The 26,388-nt window shown below is 49.2% G+C and overlaps 1 protein-coding gene and 1 long non-coding RNA gene across 5 annotated transcripts in view; both read right to left on the bottom strand.

Moving 5' to 3' along the window:
- Window positions 1–7,702, bottom strand: part of KIRREL1 (kirre like nephrin family adhesion molecule 1) — a 104,143-nt gene extending 96,441 nt beyond the window's left edge. For both annotated transcript variants that reach the window (XM_065901592.1, XM_065901591.1), the window contains exon 1: window positions 7,303–7,702. In XM_065901592.1, the coding sequence (XP_065757664.1) occupies window positions 7,303–7,354 (52 nt within the window). In that variant the 5' untranslated portion in view covers window positions 7,355–7,702. The remainder of the gene's footprint in view (window positions 1–7,302) is intronic.
- A 169-nt stretch (window positions 7,703–7,871) lies between these two features.
- LOC136143910 (uncharacterized) lies at window positions 7,872–23,806 on the bottom strand. 3 transcript variants are annotated; one of them, XR_010658421.1, is made up of 4 exons: window positions 23,684–23,806; window positions 20,741–20,889; window positions 10,846–13,289; window positions 7,872–9,229 (listed from the first exon to the last, which is right to left on the bottom strand). It is a non-coding gene; the product is annotated as an uncharacterized lncRNA (long non-coding RNA). The 3 variants fall into 3 exon arrangements; XR_010658427.1 differs by having other exon boundaries at window positions 7,872–11,089; window positions 20,745–20,889; XR_010658417.1 differs by having other exon boundaries at window positions 7,872–13,289.
- Between the last annotated feature and the right edge of the window lie 2,582 nt (window positions 23,807–26,388).

Genomic DNA, 26,388 nt, shown 5'->3' on the forward strand with positions numbered 1-26,388 from the left:
GGCAGAGAGGAATGAGGCTTCAGCTCCCTGAGACTACAGAGGTTAATAAAAGTTGCTGGAGAAATTAAATGTGGAGGGGGAGAAATTGGGAGCTTGGAGAGAGTTGATGCAGGGTGGGGGAGAGCAGGATGGAAAAGAAAAATGCAATCTTCAGCAAAAAAGAAAGTCAGCTTTCATCCCGGGAGCTCAAAGAACTCGGTCAGGTTGCACTGTCTGTGAATCAGTGGGAGGGAAGGTGTCAGAACTGGGGCTGCAGGATGGAGAGAGACCAGAATCACACAATGGGGAAGCTGAGGGTTCTAACTTTCTTAACCTTGGAGTGTGTGCATCTTCAGAGCAAGACAAGACAAAAAGTGGTGTCTTCAAAGACTCTTCAAAGGATGGCTGCCATAGCTGGCAGGGGAATGGTACACAGAAACACAGGCACTATTCTCTGGCGAATGGATGGGCTGGGGGAAAGGGAGAGATGTCTGTTCCTAGGTGCACGCGGGTGAGAAGTGGCTGCGTATGCAAGCGCGCAGGAGATCACGAGGGAATCTACACGTGTGCATGTGGACACACACACTGCACAGTGAGACTTGCATGCGGCAGCAATGTGGAATGGGTGGGTGTGCCCATCCATCTTCAGGGGCTTCCCTCTGGAACCATTCCTGCCTCCCACTCCAACTTCCCTGCTTGGGATCCCGTCCTGGCTCTGTCACTACTTAAATATATCATGTTGGCCAATCTGCTTAGCGTCTTTCTTTGTTTTTCTGTGTCCACTCACAAAATGGGGATAACTCCTAACAGGTTATTGCTGGTACTTAAAAGAAATTTTTTAAAATTTATTTTTATTTTTGGCTGCACTGAGAGGCATGTGGGATCCCAGTTCCCCGATCAGGGATTGAACTCATGTCCGCTGTATTGAGAGCACAGGGTCTTAACCACTAGACCACCTGGCAAGTCCTTACTGTTAGTATTAAATGAGTTACTAATGCATGCAAAACACAAAGCGGGCTCTCTGCAAAAGAGAACCACCTTCTCTCTCACTTAGAATGGACTCATTTTCTTTCCTGACTCCTGAGACAGCCTCTCCTTGACATAACATTTCAGAATTGAGGACATGGCAGCCTCTTTCTTCTTTCCTGCTGACCACTGCCTGCTGCTCCCCCACCCCCAATCCCAGCCCTTTCCAGGTCAAAGCATCTTCCAGGACAGGGCCAAGTAAAGTGGCCTGGAGGCCTTGAGAAGAAATCAGGCAGGAGCTGGTAGGTGGGGAAGGGTCACAGCCTTCCCAGCTCTAGACGCATGGATAGGAATGTCCCTATCCTTGGTTGGAAACCATCCCCAAAATTGGGATGATGGAGGCATTTGCCCCCATCCCAGCCTCTGCTTAGCAAGTCATTTCAACTCTCTAAGATGGCTTTATTATGTATTAAATGGAGGAAATAATAACCACACTGCCTATATCATAAGACAGTTGTAATATATCTACCAAATGAGATTGTACATGTGAAAAAGTTGCTAAAATTGGAACACACTATATAAATACAGGACTTCCCTGGTGGCTCAGTGATTAAAAAAAAAAATCTGCGTGCCAGTGCAGTAGATGCGGCTTTGAACCCTGGGTGGGGAAGATCCCCTGGAGAAGGAAATGGCTAAGGACTCCAGTATTCTTGCTTGGGAAGCCCCATGGACAGAGGAGCCTGGCAGCTTACAGTCCATGGAGTCACAAAAGTATCTGACGCAACTCAGTGACTAAACAATACAAGTTAAAAAGACTCTACAGGTGGGAAGAAGAGATCTGTGGTGTTACAAACCTCCTGCTCCTAACAGACAAGGAGTTCCCATCCCCACTAAATAAAACAGATGGTCATCCAAGCAAGACAGCAAGATGCAGGTGGGCTAGATGTCTCGGCTGAGCCCCGGGGGAGCAGGCTGAGCCAGGCAGCAGGAGGAGCCTGCCTGTCACCGTGGGGAAGGAGAGCAGGAAGACGCCCTCTGCTCCCCTCCAGAGCCACTCACAGGGCGGCCACTGCACAGGTGCCTCTGCCCTGGAGGGTTCCCAGGGGACCAGGGCTTTGTAGTAAAACAAAGAGTTTGAATCTGGGATCTCATACTCCAGGGATGGCCCTGAGCACGTTAATTAAAACTGGCTTTGGTTTCCTCATCCTTAAAATGGGGGTAACATTTCCTTCACAAGTGTTGTTACAAGTGAGTGTGAAGAGCGTAGAGTAGGGATTTGACAAGAAGTCATTTTGCTGCTTTGGTTGGGAGACCACCTCTCCTACAGTCACTTTTCCCTACCCTAGGGCAGGCAGGGCCTCCCAAAGCAGATGAGAACACCAGACCCCGGCCTCTGTGTCCGCAGGGACTGGGCTGAGTGTCTTGGTTTTCTCCCCAGGCCCGCACTCAGCACCCCACCCCTTGTAATGCTCTCAAGTCAGTCTTGCACGTTACAGGGGCAGTTTCCAAGTTTGCAACTCATGGACCTGTAAAGGCTGTGTAATTTTAGAAATCAACACAAAGTTGCAAACCTTTTCATTTGCTAAGTAAAGCGCTTTGTACAGACTTCCCTGGAGGTCCAGTGACTAAGACTTCCTGCTCCCAATGAAAGAGACCCAAGTTCAACCCCAGATCAGGGAACTAGATCCTACTTGCTGCAACCAAGACCCTGCAGCAGTCAAATAAATACAAAATATAAACAAACAAACAAAAAAATCAAAAGTCATTTATGGGCAGTGTTATATTACCAAAGAAAATCCCGTTCAATACCCAAAAATGTAGGACAGAATCTCAGAATAAAGGATGGCTTTAGGATTTTGAATGAATTTCCATTTATGAGCACTTGCTCCGTTTTCCATTAAGTTCTCCTTCAGCTCTGGGTCAGGAAGGACCCTGTCCTGGCCCAGCATCTGTCCCTGTTGGCATGTGGGATCCCAGTCAAAGGAAGGTGGGGGCAGTATTTGAGGGGAGCTGGTTCCCCAGCCATTAATACCATCAAGGTGCCCAACCTGTCTAAACCTTGATTTCTCAGCCATGAAATGGGGATAATTACAGAGCCAATCTCAGGAGGCTGCTGCACAGATTAAATTAGATAATGCAAATAAAGTAGTTAGCACAAGGGCTCCATAAATGATCCATATGATTTCCAGACTCTGAAACGCTGCCACCTCGGGGCTAGTGTTCCTCCTTTCTCATAAGAGCTTTGGCTCCTTCTCACTAGAATGCCAACCTCTTCCACTTGGCCCTCTTCTTCCCCAAACCCTTCCTGAGGTCTCCAACCAAGGCTGGTTAGCTTCCCCTTCTGGGTCCTCCACAACCCAGTTCTCTCCACGAGAGATACAAGACAGAGGTGCTGAAGCCCAGGACCAGGAATCTGGGCGGCCGGAGCCCAGAAAACAAAAAGAGGAGGAGCTGGAAAGGAAGCAAAGAACTGGGCTGTCCATGTCCAGCCACAAAGTCCTAACAGAAGCACTTACAGGGCATGTCTTTCCAGACACTGTTCCATGCACCTTATATGGATTAACATGCCATTGCCACCCTATGAAATGTTATTTCTATCCTGACTGTACAGACAAGCAAACTGATTCACAGAGAAAGCACACAGCTTGTTCAAGCTGACACAACTATCCAGTGGCCTGGGGGGAAGGGTTTAGCCAGGGAGCTGGACAGGAGTCTGTGATTTAAGCACCATTTAATACTGCCTCCTTCCAACATCACAGCACTCTCATCGAGTCAATCAATTGATCAGATATTTAAGGGCACTTATCTCACGCTTAGCACTGTGTCAGAAAGTGAAAGGATAAAAGAGAAATGAAGACTTAGTCCCCGAGGATATAAAGCTCTACAGGAGCTTCCATCAGAGCACTTGGTTCTCAGGTCAAGATGGGGTGAGGGCCAGGGACAAGGCTGGGCTGCTTCATCCCTACCCCACCAGAGAACCAAGGGCAGAGGAAGACAACCAACTATGGGAGCCAGCAGAAGGTGGGAGGCCTAGATACCCTCTCCTCCTCTTCCTGAGCCAGGATCTTCTGGGATCCAGAGCTAGAGCTGGAGGTAATGCTAGGCCCTGAAAACTGCGTTTACACCCTTCTCCTTGGGTCTGAACAGAAGTTCAATCAAGGTCAAGGAGAGGGACCAGATATCCTGATTTCTGCCATGTCTCCCCCTGCTCTTCCCCATCCTCAAGATCCTGCTTTAGGTTAGAAATGTGGGCCATCTGAAGTGTGTGTGTGTGTGTGTGTGTGTCTGTGTGTGTGTGTCTGTGTGTGTGTGTGGCATGGTGAGAAGGGAGTCCATTCCCAGCTACTCTTCTTTCCAGACTCTTGCTCTCTCTCAGGATGTAGCTGTACTCAAGCAGTTGAATACTGGGAATTTAGGAGGCCCTGGGGCCTCTTCTCTTTATTCCTCACCACCCTGCCAAGTGGTGGCAGGGATGCCCAGGGGACATCTAGGGGCTGGAGGGACACATTTTCCCCCTACCCCCACCTCCACCCTCCCCTGGAGGCAGCTCCCGCCCCGAGCCGGCCTGTCATCCCACATTGCTCTGATTAGCTATAATCTTTCTTTTTCAATTTCTCCTCCCTGAGACTGGGGAGCGAGAAAATCTCCCAGAAAATGAATAAATATTTCAATTTTCGGCGCAATCAGTCTGAGGAGCCAGCGCATGATGGAAACGGGGGGAAGGATAATGGTTTTCATTTAGATAAGATACAGAAAATTATTTAGTGAAAAATGAAGATTGATGAAGCCCATTGAAATTCTTTAAAACGCGATTTTTATTTCTCTGCCTAAGCTGTACGTTCCCTTCCTCTCTCCTCTCTGCTCCCCTCAATTCAACTGCCTTCTCCTCCCACCTTCTCCGCACTTGCCCACCACCCTCCCTCAGATGCCTGGTGACCCCCCTCAGGTTCCTCTCTCACTGCCCCAGTCCCTGCCTACAACTCCTCCTTCCTAAGGATGGAGGCTGAGGGGGGAGGTCCTGCCACCGCCCCCGCCCCCCTCGTCTCCCGCCCCGTCCAGAGAGCATCCCAGTCTCCCCAGGTCCCCACCCCTTCCAACCTTGCCTCCTCTCCAGTCCCTGCTCAGCCTCCCAGGAACACTCAGGAGTGACTTCCTCTCCCCTCTGCTCTAACCTCTCCCTCTTGCTCCCTTTGGTATCCCCCCTCCCACCCCCAAAGACTTCTGTACACTTGCATCAGGTCTTGCTTTCACCCCTGCAGGAGGTTGGGCGATGGGATCTCAGCTAACCCTGACCCCTCCCTCCCCCAAACAGAAAGGCACACAACACTCCTCTCTTGGACCATTCTGCCCTGCTTCAGTCCACATGCCTCTCCTGTTTGCGAGCTGCAGCTTTTGTTCCTTGAAGCTTGTTCGTATCCATGCTGCTGACACATGAAGGCTGCAGGAAAGGGGTGGACAGACGCTTGCCCCCAACACATACCAGCACTGACCCAGCTGACCCCTCCCCCACCACCGTGGGCCCTCCTCCCCTCCCCCTCCTCTAGCAGCCTGGCTGAACAAAGTCAGAACTTAAGTCATCCTCCCAACTTTCTGCCAAGTGGCTGGCTTGGCCTGCCAACCCCAGGACCAGGCCTCCTTTCCCCCAGCACCACTTCCACCCCACTCACACTAGGAACGTGGGCCCTACCCAAATGCTAAGTATGCCTGTGTGTGACGCAGGGGGGTGGGAGCCTTAGGGGACAGCATTGGAGACCCGCCCCCACCACCTCAGCCAGGCTTGGCCTTCAGAGCCCTGGAGGGCCCAGCCAGGAGGAGAGGGGAGGGGTCCAGTACAACATCCCTCCCCTAAACACACACCCACGAGGCCAGGAAGGGAGCCGAGAGCAGGACCCCGCCTGAGGGTGCTCTCCGCAGAGTAACTTTCCTCTTCCCAGATCCACGCTCCAGACACCACCCAAGAGGAGACCCCCTCCTCCATTTCGTCGTCTGTACATCTCCATAGGTATCTGCCTATAGGAATGTCTGCTCAAGTTTCTTTGTTTGCTGGAGGGTTGGTATTCACAGAAGGGTCTCTGTGTGTGGCTATGTGTGTGTCCTTGTAAATGCCCGACTGCACACATGGACTGTGCCTGTGAGTTGTGGCGCGTTTGGGGGCGTGAATATGCCCGCGTGCACCGATATGGGGGAGGAATCTGTCTTCCTCCGATGTGCCAGCGTCTTTGTGTATATGTGTCTGTCTCCGTGTGGGGAATGCTCGCGGGTATGTCTGTCTCAGTAGGTGAATAGTCTGTCTCAGTGTCCAGGGCTGGTTTTTTGGTGTTTGTATGTCAATTTCTGTGTAGCAGCTCCATCTTGGGGGTGGGGGTGGAGTGGGGGGCGGGGGGCGCGGCTAGCTCAGCAGCATTAAATCTTCCTTAGAGTCAGATCCAAGAGACAAGAATCCACTCAAACAGACCCCAGTAGGGGCTGAAGTCTGGGCCCTCGGCTTCTTCAGTTACCATGCCGCCCCCCAGCCCAGCCTTAGGATACACTAACATCCTCATCTCTTTCAACCTCTCCCGCATCTCCCAACCTCTCCTCCATCTCCCAGGCTCTTCCCCGCCGGTCCCAAATAAAGCCCCAACATCGGTACTTTTCTGACCCAAGAGGGTGTAAGCCGCCCCCCACTCCCGCCGCCCCCGCAAATGGCCACTTCCATACCCAGCGGGCCAGAGGCTGTCTTTGGAACTCCACTCCCGACAGGGAGCCTCCGCGGGCAAGGGTTCAAATCCCCACCAGAGGCCCCGAGGCACCCCTCCCTTCCTCTGGAGGGGGCAGCCCCAGGCAGTCTGGAGCCGCGGCTCGGACTCAGCCCCGCGAGGGGCTGGGCTGAAGGAGGGCCGGGATTCCCTCCCGACATCTTCGGGAGCCTGGGTCCCCCGCTTTCCGCGCACCTCCGCCCCCCGAATCTGAGATCCCACCCTCTCCCCGGCCTTCCCCCCGCCGGGACCCAGGCGTCCGGACTCCGGGTCTCGGTGGGTGGAGGTGCGTAGAGCTGCCAAAGGCTCCGGAAGAGACTTTGGGCGGTCGGATCCCTTTTCCACTCCGACCCCTGGCCCTCGCGGCCCCGATTCTCGGTTCTCCCGCGCAGCCAGAGGAAACAACTTGGGCAAATCAACGGAAAACTCCTCCTCGCCAGCCCCCGGCACTCCGCGCGGGGACCCAGCCCCCACCTCGTGGCGTCCCGACCCCCGGGGACCGGCCGCAGGCTGCCGAGCCCCTCGGCGCGCCCCGGCTGGGGGCGCACACTCCGGCCCCGGGGGTCGGGTGGGGGGAGCAAGGGCAGGCGCGGGCGGAGCGGGGGGTGGGGGAGCTTACCTTGGGAGAAAGTATCGGAGAGAGTGAGGATCCAGACGAGGAGGCTCAGCATGCTGTCCTTCCGCCGTGCGCCCGCCCGCGGCTCGGGCCCGGAGTTGGCGAGGGAGCGAGAGGAGCGGGCTGGGGAGGAGGGGAGCCCGGGAGCCCGCCCCCCGCCCGCCCGCGCCCGCCCCTGCACACTCACACGCACACTCACTCGCGCGCACAAACTCACTTCCCTTCCCTCCGCTTCTTTTATCTCTCCTTCCTCGCGGTCCCGTCTCTCTCTCTCTCCCTCTCTCTCGCCCCCCTCTCTTTCCCCCTCGCCCTTTTATTATTTCTCGCCTCGAGCTTTATCTCTCCGGGTCTCTTTGGCTCTCCGCTCTCCCTTTCTCCCCCCTTGTCTTCCTTCCCTCTCTCCCTCGTCCCTCCTCCTGACGTCTGCTCTCCCTCCGACGGCCCTCCCTCCACAGCCCTCCCCTTGCCCCCCCAGTGCGCGCGCACACACACACACACTCTCACCCCTCGCTGCAACTGAGATGGACGGAGCGCCAAGAGAAAAAGCGGTGGAGGGCCAAGGGGTAACAACGAGAGAGTCGCGGGCGCTGGGGCAGAGACGGCGGGACCCCTGCCCACCCGCCCCTCCCTCCCATCTATCTATATACACAGCCCTGGTCCCAGGCTGCCGAACTAGGCAGTGGATTGGGGAGGCGGGGCATGGGCTGAGGACCAGCTTTTAGCCCAGGGGATGACTGTGGTGGGGAAGGGTGTGTGAGTGTTTATGTGTGTTTGGGTGTGTGTAAGCATGTTTAGGAGAGGAGGGGGTGGGCAGGCGGTGGTTCATGGAATCAAAAAGCTTAAAATCCTTTTTTTTTCCTCTTGTTAATTCCACACCCAAAATCTAACCTCTGGATTCTCAAATTGGGAATTCTCAATCGACTAATGAATGCTGGAGGTGGGGAAGGAATCACTCCTCTTCCCACCTACTAAAGGCAAAGCTGGAGAATTCCAGCTGCTTCCTGGATTGGCTTGAGGCCCCCGCCAGGGGGCCTCATCCAGCACACAGTGGGGCCAGGCTGTGTTGGAGTCCTCAGCTGGTGGAGGACAGGCGTAAATGACTCCTTCCTTTGTTCATCTTATCTTCCCATCCGGAAAGAGAAGTACTCAATTGGAGGGCTTCAAATAGCCAAGAAGAGGGCAGCCACAAGAGGATCACCAAGCACAGAGTTTGAAATCCTTTGGGATTGAGGGTTCTGGGTGCTGGGAAGAAGGAATTCCTGGTGAGATTGATGAAGGCAGGGGTCTCCTTTTTCTTAAAGAGACCAGCTTAACAACTAGCCTCTCTCCCAACCCATAACTAGATGCTTCTGCTCACTGGACCTCTGGGTCCTAGGCAATGAGTTGAGGATACATAATAGAAATCGCACAGGAATTGCACAACTTTACAAAATTGGTCTAGAGAGGTCTCCACTTCTTTCCTCCCAGATCTTAAAGTCTCCTGGGTCCCTCATTACCCGCCAAGATTCTGGATTTCAGCCCCCGGCGCCAAGGTTCATAGCTCTCTGGTGCCCTCTGCTGGTTTGAGGCAGTTATGATGACTCTTTCTTCCACACATACTGACACCAGGCTGAATGGTCCAGACACATCCACATATGAGGATACAGAAATAAACTCACATCCAGAAGCATACTATGCACAGACCAGAGGGTCCTTCATATGTTCTAAAACACAGGTGTATGGTCAAACACACAGTTTAAAAATAAAGAGTGTACCTAACCCAGAGAAATAGAAATATAATCACAAATACATACAAACAGCCACATGTCAGCATGCAGACACATAAGGGCTTTTAATTTACTCATCATTAATCTTGCATTTTGCAGATATTCTTGCATCTTGCATTCTTCAATGTTTGCTTATGTTCCAGTCACAATTCTAGGCCCTGGAGCTATAGCAATGAAAAAACAAACAAAAAAAATTCTTTTTTTTTTGTTTTTGTTTTACACAATATCCCTCCCTCAGAGTATTCTATCCTGGAGAGCAGCAAGAGGCAGTAGAAAAATAATAGAAAACACAAGGTTGTAGTAAAGGCTATGAGAGACAAATAAAGCAGGATACAATGAATAGGGAGTGGAAGGAAAGCAGAAATTGCTACTCTTACCAGAGTCAGGGAAAGCTGCTCTGCTAAAGCAACATTTAAGCAGATACCTGAAGGAACTGAGAGATTTAGGTTTTCAGGCGGGCATCTAAGGGGTGACTGTAGCAGGTAGGTGGAAACAGCAAGTATAATAGAAGGGCCCTGAGGAAGGGATGTTCTTAGAATATCGGTGAGACAGCCTTTTCTCCTTTTTATTCTGCACAGAAAGGAGGCCCATGGTGATACGATTTAGGAAAATTTTCGAAGAAAAAATCCAGAGCCAAGGAAGAGAATATTCTTAGCTTAGTGAATGCTTCCTGTCTACCTTCTGCTATTCAGGTTTGATGGTGATTCTCAATGTGAGGAGGGACTGGGTTATCAGAGCTTTACCTTTCCCTTGGCCTTTTATCTCACCTGGAAACCCTAGCAACAGAGAAGCCAAATTTCTCTAGATCCTTAACAGCCAAAGTAGTAATCTCATTCCCCTCTCCTGGTCCCTTAACTTCCCACCCCGCCTGCTCCCTTTAATCTCCGATTCTTACCAGCTCTGTTCACAGCAGTTCTCCAGACTCCCCTCTACAAAAGCCAGTTGACATTCCAGATGCCAGAGTTTAAGACCCCATCTCCAGCCAGGGGTCCTCAACAGCAGCTGTGTATTAGAATCTCCTGAGGGGCCTTTAAAAACCACCAGTGCTTTGGCCTCACTCCCAAAGATTAATTGTTCTGTAGTGAAGCCCCAAGCATCAGGATTTAACCTCCCCAGGTAATTCTGATGGGCAGCCAGGGTTGAGAACCAGGAAGCAAGCCCCTGCTTTCCAGGCATTGCCCTCAGCCAGGCCACACACACATAGGGTGCTGTGCCCTCTTCCCTCCTCCAGCCCCTCTGCTTCCTGCTAATCCTGCTTCTTCCTCCCCTCCTTGGAGGGAGGACCCCAGTCAAGCTCTCCCAACTTTCCTCCATTCTAATCTCTCTCACGGTAATGTTCACAATTCTAATTGGATTAACTGAGTCTACTGAAATTTAATCACCTAACTTTCATCAAACTGGGGACATCGTGGGGCTGAGTCTGCAGTATCTGATGGATGGTCCTGGAAGCAAACCCTGTGTCTTTTCCATCAGACTAGACATAACCTCCCCAGGTCAGGATATCTGCCTCCCCATCAAACTTGGGGCCTTTGGGGTAAGACCTAAGCATGTCCTCTCAGTCTGGAACTCTCCGAAGGCAAGGAAGAAGCTGGGAACCCCTCTCCACAGCAGAGATGCAGCAGAATATTTGAAAGCAAGACACATAAGCATAGAAACCACCCAAAGCGATCCTAATCCAGGTTCTGCCCCTTACTTTTCGTGTGACCTTGGTAGCTTATTTACCTCCCCTTTCTAATCCTTGATTTCTTAATCTGAAAGCAGAGATAATAATAGTACTTGCTTTATGGAGTGGTTGGGAGGATTAAATGGGTCAATATCCACATAGCTCTTACAACAGTGCAGAGCACCCAGTGAGAAGTAAATGCTAGCTGTGATTAATTTCAGTTTGAGAGGTCCCCAAACAGGGGCCCTTCCAGTCTTCCTCCTGCTGGATTAGTCTTCATCCCCATGCACAGGGCCCTGCCCACAGAGAAGTGTGCAGGCGTGGAGGTAGAGGAAGTAATCCCTAAGGATGCTACTTCACCCTGAAAAAAAGGAAAGAAGCAGCCAGAGGTTGTATATGGAGTTAAGAGAAATAGTAATAATTTTTTGAGCACAAAAGTAAAAAGATCAAGAGGTCAGGGAGTGAGAGGAAGGCAAATTATGACCATCAGCAGCAGAAGCCACCCTGAGAAACGGAAGTGAATTCTTTGTCTCAATGAGGGCTAAGAACAGCAGAACAATTCTATAAATTGTCCTCTTTCCCCCTAGAGGGGGTGGAGGATTGTGTTCCTGCTGCTTACCAGAAACTCAAAAGGGAAAGGCCAAGATCCTGATTTTCAGCCTGGAAAATAACCCTGACCAAAAAGGAAACCCTGATTCCCCAAGAGTGAGGAGCTGCTGGAGGTCACCATGTCTCTCCCGCTGCTATAGTGACTGCAGCCCAGAGCAGTGAGAGAAGCACCCCTTCTTCCAAAGTACCCCCAGCAAAGGGGCTTGCTTTCATTCCTGCTCCAGTTCTGTGTCTTAGAACCCAGGTAATAGTGTAAGTTCTTCCAGATATCAGGCCTTGGGTTTTCCTGCTGCTATACCAGTCTGTTTCCTCTTGTTCTCCTTTTCCTTGAGATGCCCAGCCTTTTCAGTCACTCAGTTGTGTCTGACTCTGCGACCCCAGGGTCTGCAGCACACCAGGCTTCCCTGTCCATCACCATCTCCCAGAGCTTTCTCAAACTCATGTCCATCGAGTCAATGATGCCATCCAATCATCTCAGGTTCTGTCGTCCCCTTCTCCTGCCTTCAGTCTTTCCCAGCATGAGGGTCTTTTCCAATGAGTTGGCTCTTTGCATCAGATAGCCAAAGTATTAGAGCTTCAGTTTCAGCATCAGGCCTTCCAACGAATATTCAGGACTGATTTCCTTTAGGATTGACTGGTTTGATCTCCTTGAAGTCCAAGGGACTCTCAAGGGTCTCCTCCAACACCACAGTTCAAAAGCATCAAATTTTCAGTGCTCAGTTTTCTTTATGGTCCAACTCTCACATCCATCCATGACTACTGGAGAAACCACAGCTTTGACTAGATGGACCTTTGTTGGCAAAGTAATGTCTCTACTTTTTAATATACTGTCTAGGTTGATCATAGCTTTTCTTCCAAGGAGCAAGCGTCTTTTAATTTCACAGCTGCAGTTACGCTGCTTTGAGATGTATGAAAACTGGAGCAGAGATAGGACAGGCTTAATGGTGATGAGGAGAGATTCAGATCTGCACTGTGAGGGATGAAGGAGGGGGCCGGGGCGGGGAGGGGGGGGTGGCGTGAGGAAGAGCAACAGAGCTGAAGTGCTCTGATCAACCCTTAGTGGTCCCTTGGGTGAGGGTGCACCAAGGAATCGGGCTCCTTGGATGAGGCATGGGTGTCAGAGGTTATCTGAGGGGACACTGCTGCTATGGAGGCAAAGGGCTAAAGACTAGACTTCAGAAGGGACCATCTACTGAGGAGGAGTGTCCAAAATATTTGAGGAGAGATTTGGATAGGTTGAAGCTGCTCTGAGGCAGGGACGTAGAAAGAATGACCTTGGCAAAGACAGGCTCCCAGGGTGTGTTTACCATGCACCAGCCTTGCCTGTGAGCAACTGTGATCCGCTCCTTCCCACCCATTTCAGCCCCCTCTTTCTCACTGCATCACATCCCAGCTCCAACATGGGGAGACAATTTGTGCTAAATGGACCAGTTATCTCTTATTAGGTTTAATGAGGATTTCATTGCCTCAGCTCACAGGGATTGGAAGATTCCTGCTTCAAATGAGCAGCCCATTTGAGGAGATCAGCTCAGAGAAAGAGGAGAGAGCTAGGGCTCAGGGGCCCTGGGCAGGGGCACAGAGGCGGGGAGTGGGTGGGGGCGTGGGTATTGAGGAGGGGAGAGTGGGGAATAGATTTAATTAGGAAAAAATGGAAAGAAATGTCAACTAATGACTCACATGGCAAGCTCCAGAACTCTATGAAGCCTCAAAAAACATGAGGCCCCTTCTCCCTTGAAATGGTGAAATGACAAAGCAAATTATAATAGAGTAAGATAAGACTGGGATCAGAACCCAGGCCTCTTGCCTCTTAGGCCAGGATTCACTTGCGTATCTTGTTAACTTCAGCTCCCCATCCCTGCACTCCAGACCCATTCCAAGTGCTTTTATCAGCAAAGTCAACCCATAAGTCCAAACAGCTCTGGTCATAGCTCCGTAGCGCTGGTCTCCTGTATCTGAAAATCAGAGATTCAACTAAGCAGAAGGGGGAGTTATGAAGGAGAAAGGACGCATCTCTCTCATCTACCTTTGGCCCTTACTTTTAGTTCCCTTGGATCCTATTCCCAAGTTCACAGTCTCCTGATTTTTAGCATTCCTTGGTGCTTCTTTGAAGACCTAAAACTTCCCATCATTAGATCTATTTAGTATCAGGACTGGCTGTGAGAATTGTGGTTTATGTTTACATTCAAGCTAGACAAGAGATCAAGCTGGTAGCTAAGATTATGGTCAGAAGTTACATTAAGGTCACTGGACAACATAGGAGGTTTAAGAGTGAAGTTGAATAAGGTTCACACAAGTGGAAATATACAATTAGGCTTACATAACCCTCATTATGTGCTTAGTCACTCAGTCACTCTTTGTGACCCCATGGACTGCAGCCTGCAGGAATCTAACCCAGGTCTCCCGCATTGTAGGCAGATTCTTTACCATCTGAGCCACCAGGGAAGCCCCATCCCTTATTATGTGTGTGTGAAAGTCATTCAGTCATGTCTGACTCTTTGCGACCCAAGGGACTATACACTCCATGGAATTCTTCAGGTTAGAATACTGGAGTGGGTAGCTATTCCCTTCTCCAGGGGATCGTCCCAACCCGGGGATCGAACCCAAGTCTCCAGCATTGCAGGCACAGTCTTTACCAACTGAGCCACAAGGGAAGCCCTACCCTTATTAGAGAGGCGGCATTACTTTAAAGCACAACCCTTAACTATGTCACTCCAGGAAGGAAGAATTAGGAGTTGGAGATCAGGTGACACAAACTATTATACGTAAAATGGATTAACAACAAGATCCTACTGTGTAGCACAGGGAACTATATCCAATACCCTGTAATAAACCAGAATGGAAAAGAATATGAAAGAGTGTGTATATATATATATATGTATAACTGAATCACTTTGCTGTGTAGCAGAAATTAACACAACATTGTGTATAAACTATACTTAAATTAAAAAAAAAAAACAAAGTTGGACTTCCCTGGCAGCGCAGTGGGTAAGAATCCATCTGGTAATGTAGGGGACAGCCCTGCTCAGGGAAGATTCCACCTGCCTTGGAGCAACTAAGCCCATGCCCCACAACTACTGAGCCTGAGGAACAGAACCCAAGAGCTGAAACTAGTGAGCCTGTGTGCCAGAACTACTGAAGCTCAAGTGCCCTGGAACCTGTGCTCCGTAACAAGAGAGACCACCGCAGTGACAAGCCCGCTCACCTCAGTGAAGAGTAACCCCCACTTGCTGCAATTAGAGAAAGCCCGAGCAAAGCCACAAAGACCAAACACAGCCAAAAAAAGAAAAAAAAAAAACATTCAGCATATAGCCAAAGCTGTGCTTAAAGGGAAAATCAATAGTGCTAAACAATTTAATCTTAACTAATACAATTTTTAAAACACTAAAAAAAAAAAAAATATGTCACTCCAGCCCTAATAACCCCAATAGAGGCTTGCAAAGGGTTTGGGTTAAGATTAATTAATTGATAATCAGTTTGTTCACCCATTCATCCATCTCTTCATCTCGCAAACATGTATTAAAAGCTCACTCTGTGCCCAGGTACGAGGCTGAACACTTAGGACACAAAGATGAATAAAATGCCGCTTGTTGAAGCCACAGTCTAGTGGGAAAGACCGACAGATAACTACAACCGAGCTGGGAGGTGCAGAGACAGAAACACACCCATCTCCTTAGGAGTGCAAAGCATGAATGATGCACTTAGCTTGGAGATGTCAAGTAAAGCTTCCTAGAGTTGAGAATTAGGATCTGCAAAGTCTGAAATAGGGCCTTAAATAAGATAGTTCCCCTCTCTGGGCCTCAGTGTCCTGTAGCTCTGACAGCCCTGCAGTAAGTATAGTTAAATGTTTGTTTATACTAAGGAGGCAAAGGCTGTTCCCTAGAGATGCCTGCTGAGAGGTTCCATCGGGATATCTACAAAGTTGTTCTAGAAATGCTCCCTGTTTGAGAACTGCTTCTATTCCTCCTGAGATCCAGGGTCAGAGGCTCATCTCCTAACTCCTTACATACAACACAGTGGGCCTTCCTACATGAGACAGCCATGCTCCAGGCCAAAGTATTCCTCCCTGATCCCACTAGCTTCCCAGCTTCTGTGCCAGTGAACAGGCCTAGCAGTGACTGCCAGGCAGGGTCTGGCTGCTGGTTTCGATGGTATTTCCTAAACGGACAGATGGAGAATGTTGATTTAATGTCCCTCCAGTGCCTCTCTTCCAGCTTCGCAGACACAGCCAGCAATAAGGCCCTGGCATCTAGTCCTCCTCTGGCAGGCACGGCCATGGCCCTCCTCCAACAGCCTCATCCCTGAGCCTCCAGCTTCCTCCAGCCCCATCCCCAAGTCCTCTCAACACAGAGCCTGAGTCCAGGCTCCGGGAATAGGTATTTTGCTGTTGCTGTTGAGTTGCTAAATCGTGGCCGACTCTTTTGTGATCCTTTGCACTGTAGCCCGCAAGGCTCCTCTCTCCATGGGATTTTGCAGGCAAGAATATTGGAATGGGTTGCTATTTCCACCTCCAGGGGATGTTCCCGACCTAGGGATCAAACCTGTGTCTCCTGATTGCAGGCAGATTCTTTACCACTGACCCACCTGGGAAGCCCCACAGTCTAGGGAAAAGCAAATCCTGATGAAAAGTTTGCCACCGATGAAAAAGGACAAAACAACGGAAACCTGGCTCCTCCGTGAGTGGTCCTTCAAGGGGTACCACCTGAGAGCAGGATGCTGTTTGTCAGGGGATGAGGATGGGGAAAGGAGAGGCATTAGTCAAAAGGTACAAGGTTTCAATTACACAAGAGGAGGTGATCCTAGGGAGCCACTGTACAGCCTAGTGCCTGGAGTTAACAATGCTATGTTGTACTCAAGCGTTTGCTAGGAGAGTAAATCTTATGTTAAGGGTTCTTATCTCAAAATAATAATAATACATAAAAAGAGGCAGAAGGGAACTTCCCTGGTGGTCCAGGGGCTAAGACTCTGCACTCCCAATGCAGGCAGCCTAGGTTCAAACCATGGTCAGGGAACTAGATCCTGCAACCACAAATAAGGGTTCACATGCCATGACTAAAGATCCTGAATGTCGCTATGAAGATCCAAGATCCTCGTGCCACAGCTAAGACCTGGCACAGTCAAATTAATTAATTAACTTTTTTTTTTTAAAGAGGCAGAAGGAAATTTTGGAGGTGATGGATATGTTTATGGTACAGATACAGTGATGGTTTCCTGGATGTATATTTATTTGAAAACTCAACACGTTGTATACATTAAATGTATGCAGCTTTTTGTATGTTAATCATCCCTCAATGATATGATTAAAAAAGAAAAAGGACAGGCACCAGCTTCCATCCTGTTGTTTAAACCAAAGACCTGCTGCACTTGACTGTTTCTTCTTTCTCCCCGTCCATCCCCAATCAGTCTCCAATTCCTATCGGCCGCTGTAAGTTATATCCAGTTCCTTCCACTTCTGCTGTTACTGCCTTGGTCCCCTGCTGCCTGGACCACCAGCAACAGCTTCTCGGTGTCTGTTCAGTTCTGTTCTCTGCAGTTCTGTATGTCTGCAGCCCCGGTGGTCTTACTCAAGCTTAAACTGGATCACCTAATTCTCCCACTTAAAACTCACTGGCGACTCTACAGCCCCATGGATCAGACCCAGAATCTTCCCATCAGCTACCAGATCCTGCCTGGGATGGCTCTGCCTTGCCTCCCAGCCTCACTGCTTCTGACACTCCCTCTTACCCCTTATACTGACAGGCTTCTCCGAGTTTTTGGAACTGGCCACATATGGGTCATCATCTGGGCCTCCACGCGTCCTCTGCCCTACCTCATCCCCTAGACTGAGTCCTGCTCATCTCTCAGACCTCACATTGAATGTCACTTCTCCATGGAAGCCTCTCTAATTCCTCCAAACAGGTGAGATCACCCATTATTGCCCTCAAGCACCCTCTGTTCTCACTGGCAGCATTAACCACACTTGTAATTAGGTATTCAGTGTCCGTCTCCCCTGTTGGATCCTAAGCCCTGAGCAGGTAGAGCCTGCCAGTACTGTTCACTGCTGTCACCATAGACTGAGACAGAGATATGTTCCCTATTTTGAATTCTGGAAAGGATTTCTGGGAGTAGAGAGGAGGCTAGTTTCCATGTAACAAAGTAGAGCCAGAGGGCTAGCAGTTAGACTCCAGGAGGAACTTCCCCACCAAGTAGGCATTTAGCAAGTTCCAGGAAATCATCCATGCAAGGCACCAGAAGAAGAGCAAAAATGGCATGTTAGTTTATCTTCTCTTGTTCAGAGTGAGTGTGTGCGTGGGAGACACATATTATCTCCGATGTGGAAAAAAAAAAAAAACCCAGGGAGCAGTGAACAAAGCTATAAATACAGCCGAGCGTCGAGTGACATCACCTGAGCACAGTGTGGCGATTTATGGGCAAGTCACACGGCCCTAAAGTGTATTTATAACGGTGTAACTCACTAGTACTTCTCTCTGCCTGCCTGCCCTCCCTCGTCCTCCTGTTCGATGGTGGCCAAAGTCCTGCTCTTCTCTTGAAACAAGATGGCTGGGCCAGGCCCCTGCTTTGGCGGTACTGGAGGCACTGAGGAGTCGGGAGTTCTCTCCAAAACCATGCATTCAATAATCTGCCGCGTTTCCCCATTTACTGATGAACTGTGGACACTTAAGACATGCAAAGCCTCCTTGACCTTTGCCTATCTTTGGGCTCCATGTATGGCCCTGGGTGGGGAAGAACCCTTGGAGGAGGGCATGGCAACCCACACCAGGATTCTTGCCTGGAGAATCCCACAGACAGAGAAGCCTGGCGGGCTACAGTCCATTGGGTCACAAAGAGTTGAACAGGACTCAGCCCAGCACAGCACAGCTTTATTCACATCCGCCATGTGGTCCCCAGTCTTCATTGAGTTTCCCCAAATAGCTCCTAGGTGTTCATCCCTCTATGTATTTGCTCCTGCTTTCCCCTCCATGTGTCGTGTTTTTCTATAAATCTCCAGTCACAACTGTTCCTTTATTAGGTTCAACACAGATGCAACATTTTCACTGAGATGCCCAGTGCAAGATGCACCGTTCGGTTCTCTCCTCCCACTACCACTGACTCTGCATTCTCTGCTCCTTGAGGTCACCTGTTCGCTATGATAAACTTGCACCCAGACATGTCTTGTTTTCAACTCAAATGGGGAGTCCCTCCCCCACACATCTTAGTTCCTTCCTTAATGTCTGCTCCAGGTCCTGCCACATGGCAGAAACTCAGAGAATGTTTGTTCAAATATCTGTTTCTTCTATGAACCTAGTCCCGCTTGAACATCTGCGACCATGTCCAGTTAGAAGCTCTACTGGCACAATTTTCAATCCTCACATGACCAGGAAGGTGTCAGCATCCCCTCTTCTGTGTAAGATGGTTGAGGCAGAGACAGGTGAAGTAGCTTACCCAAGGTATACAGCAAGTAAGCGTGACCGCAGGATTCTCAATCAGTATGTCAAAATCTACCATGTTTTTCCTATTCCTGGAAACCTTGGGTGTATGGTCTACAGTCTGGTTTCTATCTAATATCCCCAGATATGCATTCTCTTCTTAAAAACACTGCACACAGTCAGCTAATAACCTGCCTCTTCACAACTGGTTCCAGGCTCGTCTACACAGATGCTGGAGTCATCAAAATGAAGCTTCTTTTTTGGGGGGAGGGGCGGGGGGCACTGCACTGAGTCTTCATTTCCGCACACAGGCTTTCTCTAATTGAGACTAGTTGCTTATGGCCTCTGGTTGCTGCACTGGGGCTTAGTTGCCCCTTGGCATGTGGGATCTTAGTTCCTGGAGCAGGGATCGAACCTGTGTCCCCTGCGATGGGAGGCAGATTCATAACCACTGGACCACCAAATGAAGTGTTCTGAGGGGGCTTGTCAGAAAATCACTGCTTTGAAAGAAGAAGCCCCAGGGCCTTTTTGTGTCCTGGGGACCTACCCCTCCCTTACCTCATTTATGTGGGGGAAAGAAAACTCAGAGCCAGCAAGAGAGAATGTGAGATAAACAGGCACCTGGCAGCCAAACCACCCACTGCTCAGGACCCTGGCTTTCCTCTGCATCTCCCCTCCTCTGCTTCTGGGTCTTCTTGGATGATTTTACCACCACCTCTACCCAGAGTCTAAATGGAAAGAGGGACTTTCCTTGGGGCTCCAGCAGTTAAGACTGTGCTTCCGATGCATGGGGCATGGGTTTGATCTCAAGGTGGGGAATTAAGATCCCACATTCTGAGCAGCAGCACCAAAAAATAAAAGAAAGAAAGAAAACCAATGGTGAACTGATTCTCTTTCTCCCAAACAAACCATCAAATGTTTACCTCAGGGAAAGTGGGAACTAGAAATTACCCAAGGTGGGTGGGGAATAGGGTGTTGGTGGTGTAGTTCAGATAGGCTGGGATCTGAGTCATAATCTTAGGCAAGCAGAGGTTAGGAAGCAGAGACCAGGAAGTGTGGGCAAGTGATCGTAGGGGAAGCAAGCCAGAGCAAATCAGAAAAAGTATATGTCTTCCCAACTCATGCTCAGCTAGGTCACCAGCATGTGGCTTAAGGCACTGAATAAAATAAAAAATACTTACCAAGCAAAGTGATTTTGCTAAAAAAATTCTGTTAATATTATAAATAATTCTTATCTCTTCTATTATTGCTCAGAATTGAAAAGTGATTAAAAATGATGCTGAGTTCCTATAAGTGTTTCCCCCAGCTCCACCTTCTCACATAGGCTATTTGCAACCCCATATTTGGCTGCAGAATCCAGCACATTCATTCCTCACAGAAAGTGTGAAGTGAAAGAAGTTTGTCTTTGATGATCCGGTGTCTTTCTTGAAGCATTATTCCACAATCCTGAGAGCTCTCTTTCTGCTCTAAACTTTCCCTGGAGAATGAGCTTATGCTAAAATGTGAAGGGCTCCATATCCTCCCCCTGACACCGAAGATATTATATAACATATAAATTGTAACCACTGGAACACCAGGGCAGTTCCTGGGGCAGTGTTGTATATCTGACAGTGTAATTATAGACATTTTTATACTTGATAAGGAGGTATTTTGGGGGTACTATAGAGAAACCTTCTAGAGCCCATGAAATTACAGCTCACCCAATAGTCCACAAGCAGAGGGAGAATTACCACGAAGCTAACGAAGCTCCGTTGCCCAGGACCTTCCAAGGCCCTGGGTGGCACCCTGTCTGTGCGCCAGTGCGTTCATGTGGTTCTGCATAAACAATGCAAGAGTAAGACACTGTAATCACAGTTGGTTACGTCTGCTGTTTCTTTTCACTCTTACTTTCCTCCACCTCACTTTCCCTCAGGTCAGGAGGTGAAGAAGCCGTGGACATTCTGCGGGCCCGGCTAAAGGGAGATTGAGTAGGAAGTCCATGCAATACAGCTCATAATCACTTACATGTATGGTTATGCTAACCCTCTGGTATAGGGGTGGATTCTAGGAATGCTCCTGTGGTCACCAAGCTGACTCACGCAGCATCGGGACGTGTAGATGCAGAACAAGAGGGTCGTGGTGGCGAGAACATGTCCTCTAGGACCCAGACCTGGAGGCACGGAAAACAGAAGCTAGTCCACAGAAAATTTTTCTAATCACCTGACATGTAACATGGCAAGTGTCGGGTTTGGTTCTCACTGATGCTCTGTCAAAATGGTAGTTTTTTCCTGTCAGGAATATGCTTAAATGATGTTGCGTATAAATTATAAATATGCCATACAAAAATGTTTCCTGTGTATTTTATATGAAATGATTAGATAGAAATTATTCTGACATTAGGAAGGGAATTGTAACACAAAACTAAGTTTATCCCCAAAGAGATATTGCACTAAGAGGAAAAGAATAGTTTTTTAAAAGCTCTGGGATTCTTTAATATCCCAATTAATAAAGAGGGTATCACATATGATTAGAATGGAGAAAGTTTTCAATTTCTTGGTATTTTATAAAGATAACATAATAGATCACTACAATGAGGACAAGCTGGTTAATAACGACTGGTGTCCTTTATAACAAATACCTAAGATTAGTTACAATACTTTGGTCACTTGATGTGAAGAGCTGACTTACTGGAAAAGATCCTGATGCTAGGAAAGATTGAGGGCAGGAGGAGAAGGGTGAGACAGAGGATGACATGAAATGGTTGGATGGCAAAGCTGACTCGATGGTCACGTGTTTGAGCAAACTCCGGGAGATGGTAAAGGACAGAAAAGCCTGGCATGCTGCGGTCCATGGGTTGCAAAGCATTAGACAAGACTTAGTGACCGAACAACAACATAAAAAAACCTAAACTGCCCTGATATCTTACAGCTCAATTATTTTTTAAAAAAGTGTACAGATTTTTTGTCTTCCAAAAATAACAATTCTAAAATTACAGATGGTATTATCGATATAATGGTCTTCCCAGGTGCTGCTAGTGGTAAAGAACCCACCTGCCAATGCAGGAGACATAAGAGATGTGAGTTCAATCCCTGGGTGGGGAAGATCTTCTGGAGGAGGGCATGGCAACCCACTCCAGTATTCTTGTCTGGAGAATTCCATGGACAGGGGAGCCTAGTAGGTACAGTCCATGAAGTGGAAAAGAGTTGGACATGACTGAAGCGACCTAGCATGCATGCATACATTAATACAGCAAGTTTAAAGTTGAAAGACATTTTTAAAGACTATTGATAATAAAAAGATAAATTTTGATCAACCATGCCAGAGGAAAACAGAATTATCCTTCTGCTCTCTCTATAAGAAACATTACAGAATCATTATGAGGAATCAGTCAAAGGGTATGCAGCCAAAAAAGTAGCAAAAAATATTAATGGGTGTGTCAGGCAGTTAATTAATAAAAATGATTATGTTTTTTCCTGGATTTTAATAATTTTGATTTGCCAACTTTTTAAAAGTTGTAACTTGTTATGAATCCTTTATTCATTTTTAAAACAAATGTTCACTTCTTACCTACTTTTGTATTTATAATTTTGTATTCTTTCCCTTTATTAATGAAGCCCCCCCAGCCCCCCAGCCCCCCAAAAAAGCAAAATAGCATAAACCTCAGGACTCCATAAAATAGGATTCATCTATGTCTACAGCATTGGTATTTTATTAAGATAATGCTGAATGGCAACACTTTTCCTAAAGTTTATTATGAGCCCGAATTATTCTAAGTGCTTTACTGTAAAACTATCTCATTTACTCCTCTCGGTAACAACTTGTTTCCCTCATTGGAAAGTACTTGTTTTCTCCATTTTACAGATGAAGGAACTAAAGTCCCAGAGAGGTGAGGCAACCTGCGCCCAAGTTGCCCAGCTGGGAGGCTGCAAAGCCTGGATACAACACAGAAACTTACTTCCGGTATTCGCTGACCTAAACCTTGGTTCCCTCGCCTCCCCTGGCCCCAGAGTGGAGAGTGAAGCTCCCAGACTCCACCGCTCGTCTTGCACTCGGAGCGGCCGAGTGTAAAGCTGGAAGGCAGACGGCCCGCCGACGGCAGGGCGCTCGGCTTTGGCCGCAGGCTTTCCTCTGCGCTCCCTCAGCCCCCGTCGCCGGCCTGGGCCTCGGCCTCGCGCCCGGCGGGCGGGGTGCGGCCGCGGGCGGCCGACGCTCGGCAGGTGGGCCCCGCAGGCCGCCGGGGGCCGGGGCGGGCGCGGAAGGGGTGGGGGCGCAGGCTGCCGCCGCGGGGAGGAGATGCCTTCAGAACTCCGGCGTCTCCAGGGGCAGCAGCCAGCAGGCAGCCTCCTCCCCACTTCATTAACTGGAAAATAAACTGGAGCCACAAAGGCCTGGAGAAAGGAGAGGGCGCGCGCCCAGCTGCCGCGGGGCCGAGGGGCGGAGGTGGCGCGAGGGGGCCGCGCCAGCTGAGGCCGCCATCGATCCCCGGCCGCCCAGCCCCCACCCGCCGCATCCCGGGAGCCGGCCCCTCTGCTCGCAGCGGCTCCGGGGGAGCCCTGGGAGCCGGAGGCCTTCCCGGGCCGGGGGAGAGTGCCCCTCGGAGTCACCCCCCAAGCTGCGCGGGCACAATGGGCCGTCAGATGGCGGGGAGGGGCGGGCGGCTCTGCCCCGGCCCCTCCTCGGAGCCAGACCTTCTGCTCCCCGAGCAGAACAGAGGGACATTGAGAGTGTGGCCCTGGGGAAGGGCCGGCTCTGGGGAAAATGGGATTTTAAGAGAGAGAAGGGAGAGACTCAGTGCCCTCCGCTCACTGCCCACCACCCCGCAAGCACGCGGAGACACGCAGGGCTTCTCCTTCCTCTCCTCGGTGCTCTGCCCCTCTTCCTTTTCCCCCAGAACCCCCCAGAGCTGTGACGCCCTCAGCACCATCCCCCTCACCCCCTTGCCCCTGCTTCTCTTCTGAGCTCACCCCTTAGCAAAGCTGTCCTCCTTGCCCGCCGGGCCAGTCCCCTTCTGTACCGGTTTGCTGTGGCTGCCGTGACAAAGTGCCACGGCCTGGGTGGTGTAAATATTTCCTCCTAGCTCTGGAGGCTGGAAGTCCCAAATCACTGTGTCAGCAAGCAGTCTGCCCCAGTCTTCTTCTGGGGCAGCTCTCCTTGGCCTGTGAATGGCCGGTGTCTCCCAGTGCCCTCCCGTGGTTTCCCTTGGTGCTGTGTGTGTCCTAAGCGCTTCAAATAAGCACACCAGCCATGTTGGGTTAGCGCCAACCAGAACGATCTTATTTTAATTTAATTACGTCTTTAAAAAATGCAGTTTTGGTCACACAGGGTCTTCCTGGCCTTCTCTGGTTACATCCAGGACTACTCTAGCTGCAGTGCCCTGGCTTCTCGCTGCAGTGGCTTCTCTTTCTGCACAGCATGGGCACTGGGGCGCTGGCCTTAGTAGCTGCCCTGCAGCACGTGGAATCTTCTCGGCCTCGGGATTGAACCTGTGTCCCCCGCATTGGCAGGCGGACTCTTAACCACTGGACAAACAGGGAAGTCCTTTTTGCTTCTTTAAAGACCTAATTTCCATATATAGTCACATCCTGAGGACCCTCAAACATGGATTTGGGGGAACACAATCTAGTTCTTGCCACCCTCCTTGTCCAGACCAGCCTACCACCAAATCTTGCAGATATCAGGGTTACCTAGGCTGCCCTAGACTGGACCCTGTAACATTCCCACACACAGCCCCACAAACACATCCTAACACGTCCCTCACTTTCCTCTGAGACATTCAGGACCTCACAGAAGTACCTGGCCACACAGATCCTAGTTAATATAACCTAGCACCCAGGAATATCACCTTCCTGGTTGTGAAATCACCTCTGGCTCATCTTTTTCCTGTTCAGTTTGGAGGCTGCCTGTCCCAGAATCACAGCTCTTCAGTTTGTTTGGTCCTTTAGGAATCTCTCCCCCTCAAAATGTTTCAGTACCTTTATTTATTCATTTATTTCACAGTTTTGTTGAGATATAATTGACATATAGCACTGTATAAGTTTAAGGTGTACAGTACAATGATTTGGCTTACATACATCATGAAATGATTACCATAGGACTTTTAGTGAACATCCATCGTCTCATATAGAGACAGCATTAAGGAAGTAGGAAAAAATATTTTTCCTTGCTCAGTACCTTTGAATTTATTTTAAACAGGTTCAAAGGTTTAAAGAACGGTACAAAAAGGAATATATTGAGGAGTCTCATTTTTACCTTCTTCATCATCCCTGCTCTCCAACACCCCCCCCCCCATCCCATCTTTTATAGGAAACTGGATTAATTTGCTTTTGTTCTGTCTTTCCAGTGCCTTCACAAGCCCATACAAATGCATAAGTTTATAGTCTTCTTTTCCTGGACAGCTTTCTTTGTGACTGAGCTGGAAAAGAATCCACCTGCAATGTGGGAGACCTGGGTTCGATTCCTGCATTGGGAAGATCCCCTGGAGAAGGGAAAGGCTACCCACTCCAGTATGCTGGCCTGGAGAATTCTATGGCCTATATAGCCAGCCCATGGGGCTCAAATAGTTGGACATGACTGAGCGACTTTCACTTTCACTTTTTCTTAGACAAAATGTAGTATGTTCAGTGTTCTACCCCTCTCTTTTTTCACCTAACAATATAGCCAGGAGATTTTCCCCATAGCTCTAAAGATGGCTTCCTTTCCCCCCAACTTTAATAGCTTCATAGTATTTCCTTATATGGATATAACATGATTTATTTAACAAATCCTCTAAAGAGACACCCTTGGGTTGTTTCCAATGCTGTTCTCTTGAGCGGAGAGCCCTAAAAACCTTAACCAATTTACAGTTTTGTAATACCTGAGAAATGTAGGGGCCTGGAGGTAAGGCAGTGGGGTAGGCAGAAAGGATCCATGGGTAGCAGGAGATGTGATTTCTGCCCTTGGGGATGTTTTGAACTCGGAGAGCTGTAGTTGTTCTTCTCTGTGGAGTCTTCTTTATGAAAAAGACTCTACAGAATCTCACCCTGTACACATTTCTTTGATGCCACATTGCTGATTCAAGATCCCTTAGATTAGTGATACATTGCCGTGTAATCAAATACCACACACTTAGCTGTTCTAAACAACATCCACTTATTTGCTTACAGTTCTGTAGGTCAGAAGTCTGGGCAGAAAGAAAGGGATGAAGCTGGAATAGGGTAATAGGAGTAGGTAATTACTAGCCCAGGGGGTGTAGAGCCCAGGATGTAGGGAAAGTGTCCCCGGAAGTCTGTGAAAGAGAAAGCTGACTCTTTGCCACTGCATGAACTATACAGTCCATGGAATTCTCTAGGCCAGAATACTGTGGGTAGCCTTTCCCTTCTTCCAGGGGATCTTACTGACCCAGGAATCAAACCGGGGTCTCCTACATTGCAGGAGGATTCTTTACCAACTGTAGGGAAGTCTGTAGCACTTTGTCATGGAGACTGAAGAGGTTCTCAATTCCTTGTGGTTGTGGGACTGAGGCAGGAAGCTCCTAGAAGCCAACTCTCTCTACAGGCCACTCACACTATGAATGTCCTCTTTAAGGCCAGCAGGAGATTGTTTCTGCTGCTTTGAATCTCTTTTTCCAGTAAGGGCCCAGTTCCTTTATTATTAAGGGTTTTTTTCTGATTAAGCATGTCAGGATAATCTC

Source organism: Muntiacus reevesi, chromosome 1 (genome assembly GCF_963930625.1).
Source record: "Muntiacus reevesi chromosome 1, mMunRee1.1, whole genome shotgun sequence".
NCBI classification, from domain to species: domain Eukaryota; kingdom Metazoa; phylum Chordata; class Mammalia; order Artiodactyla; family Cervidae; genus Muntiacus; species Muntiacus reevesi.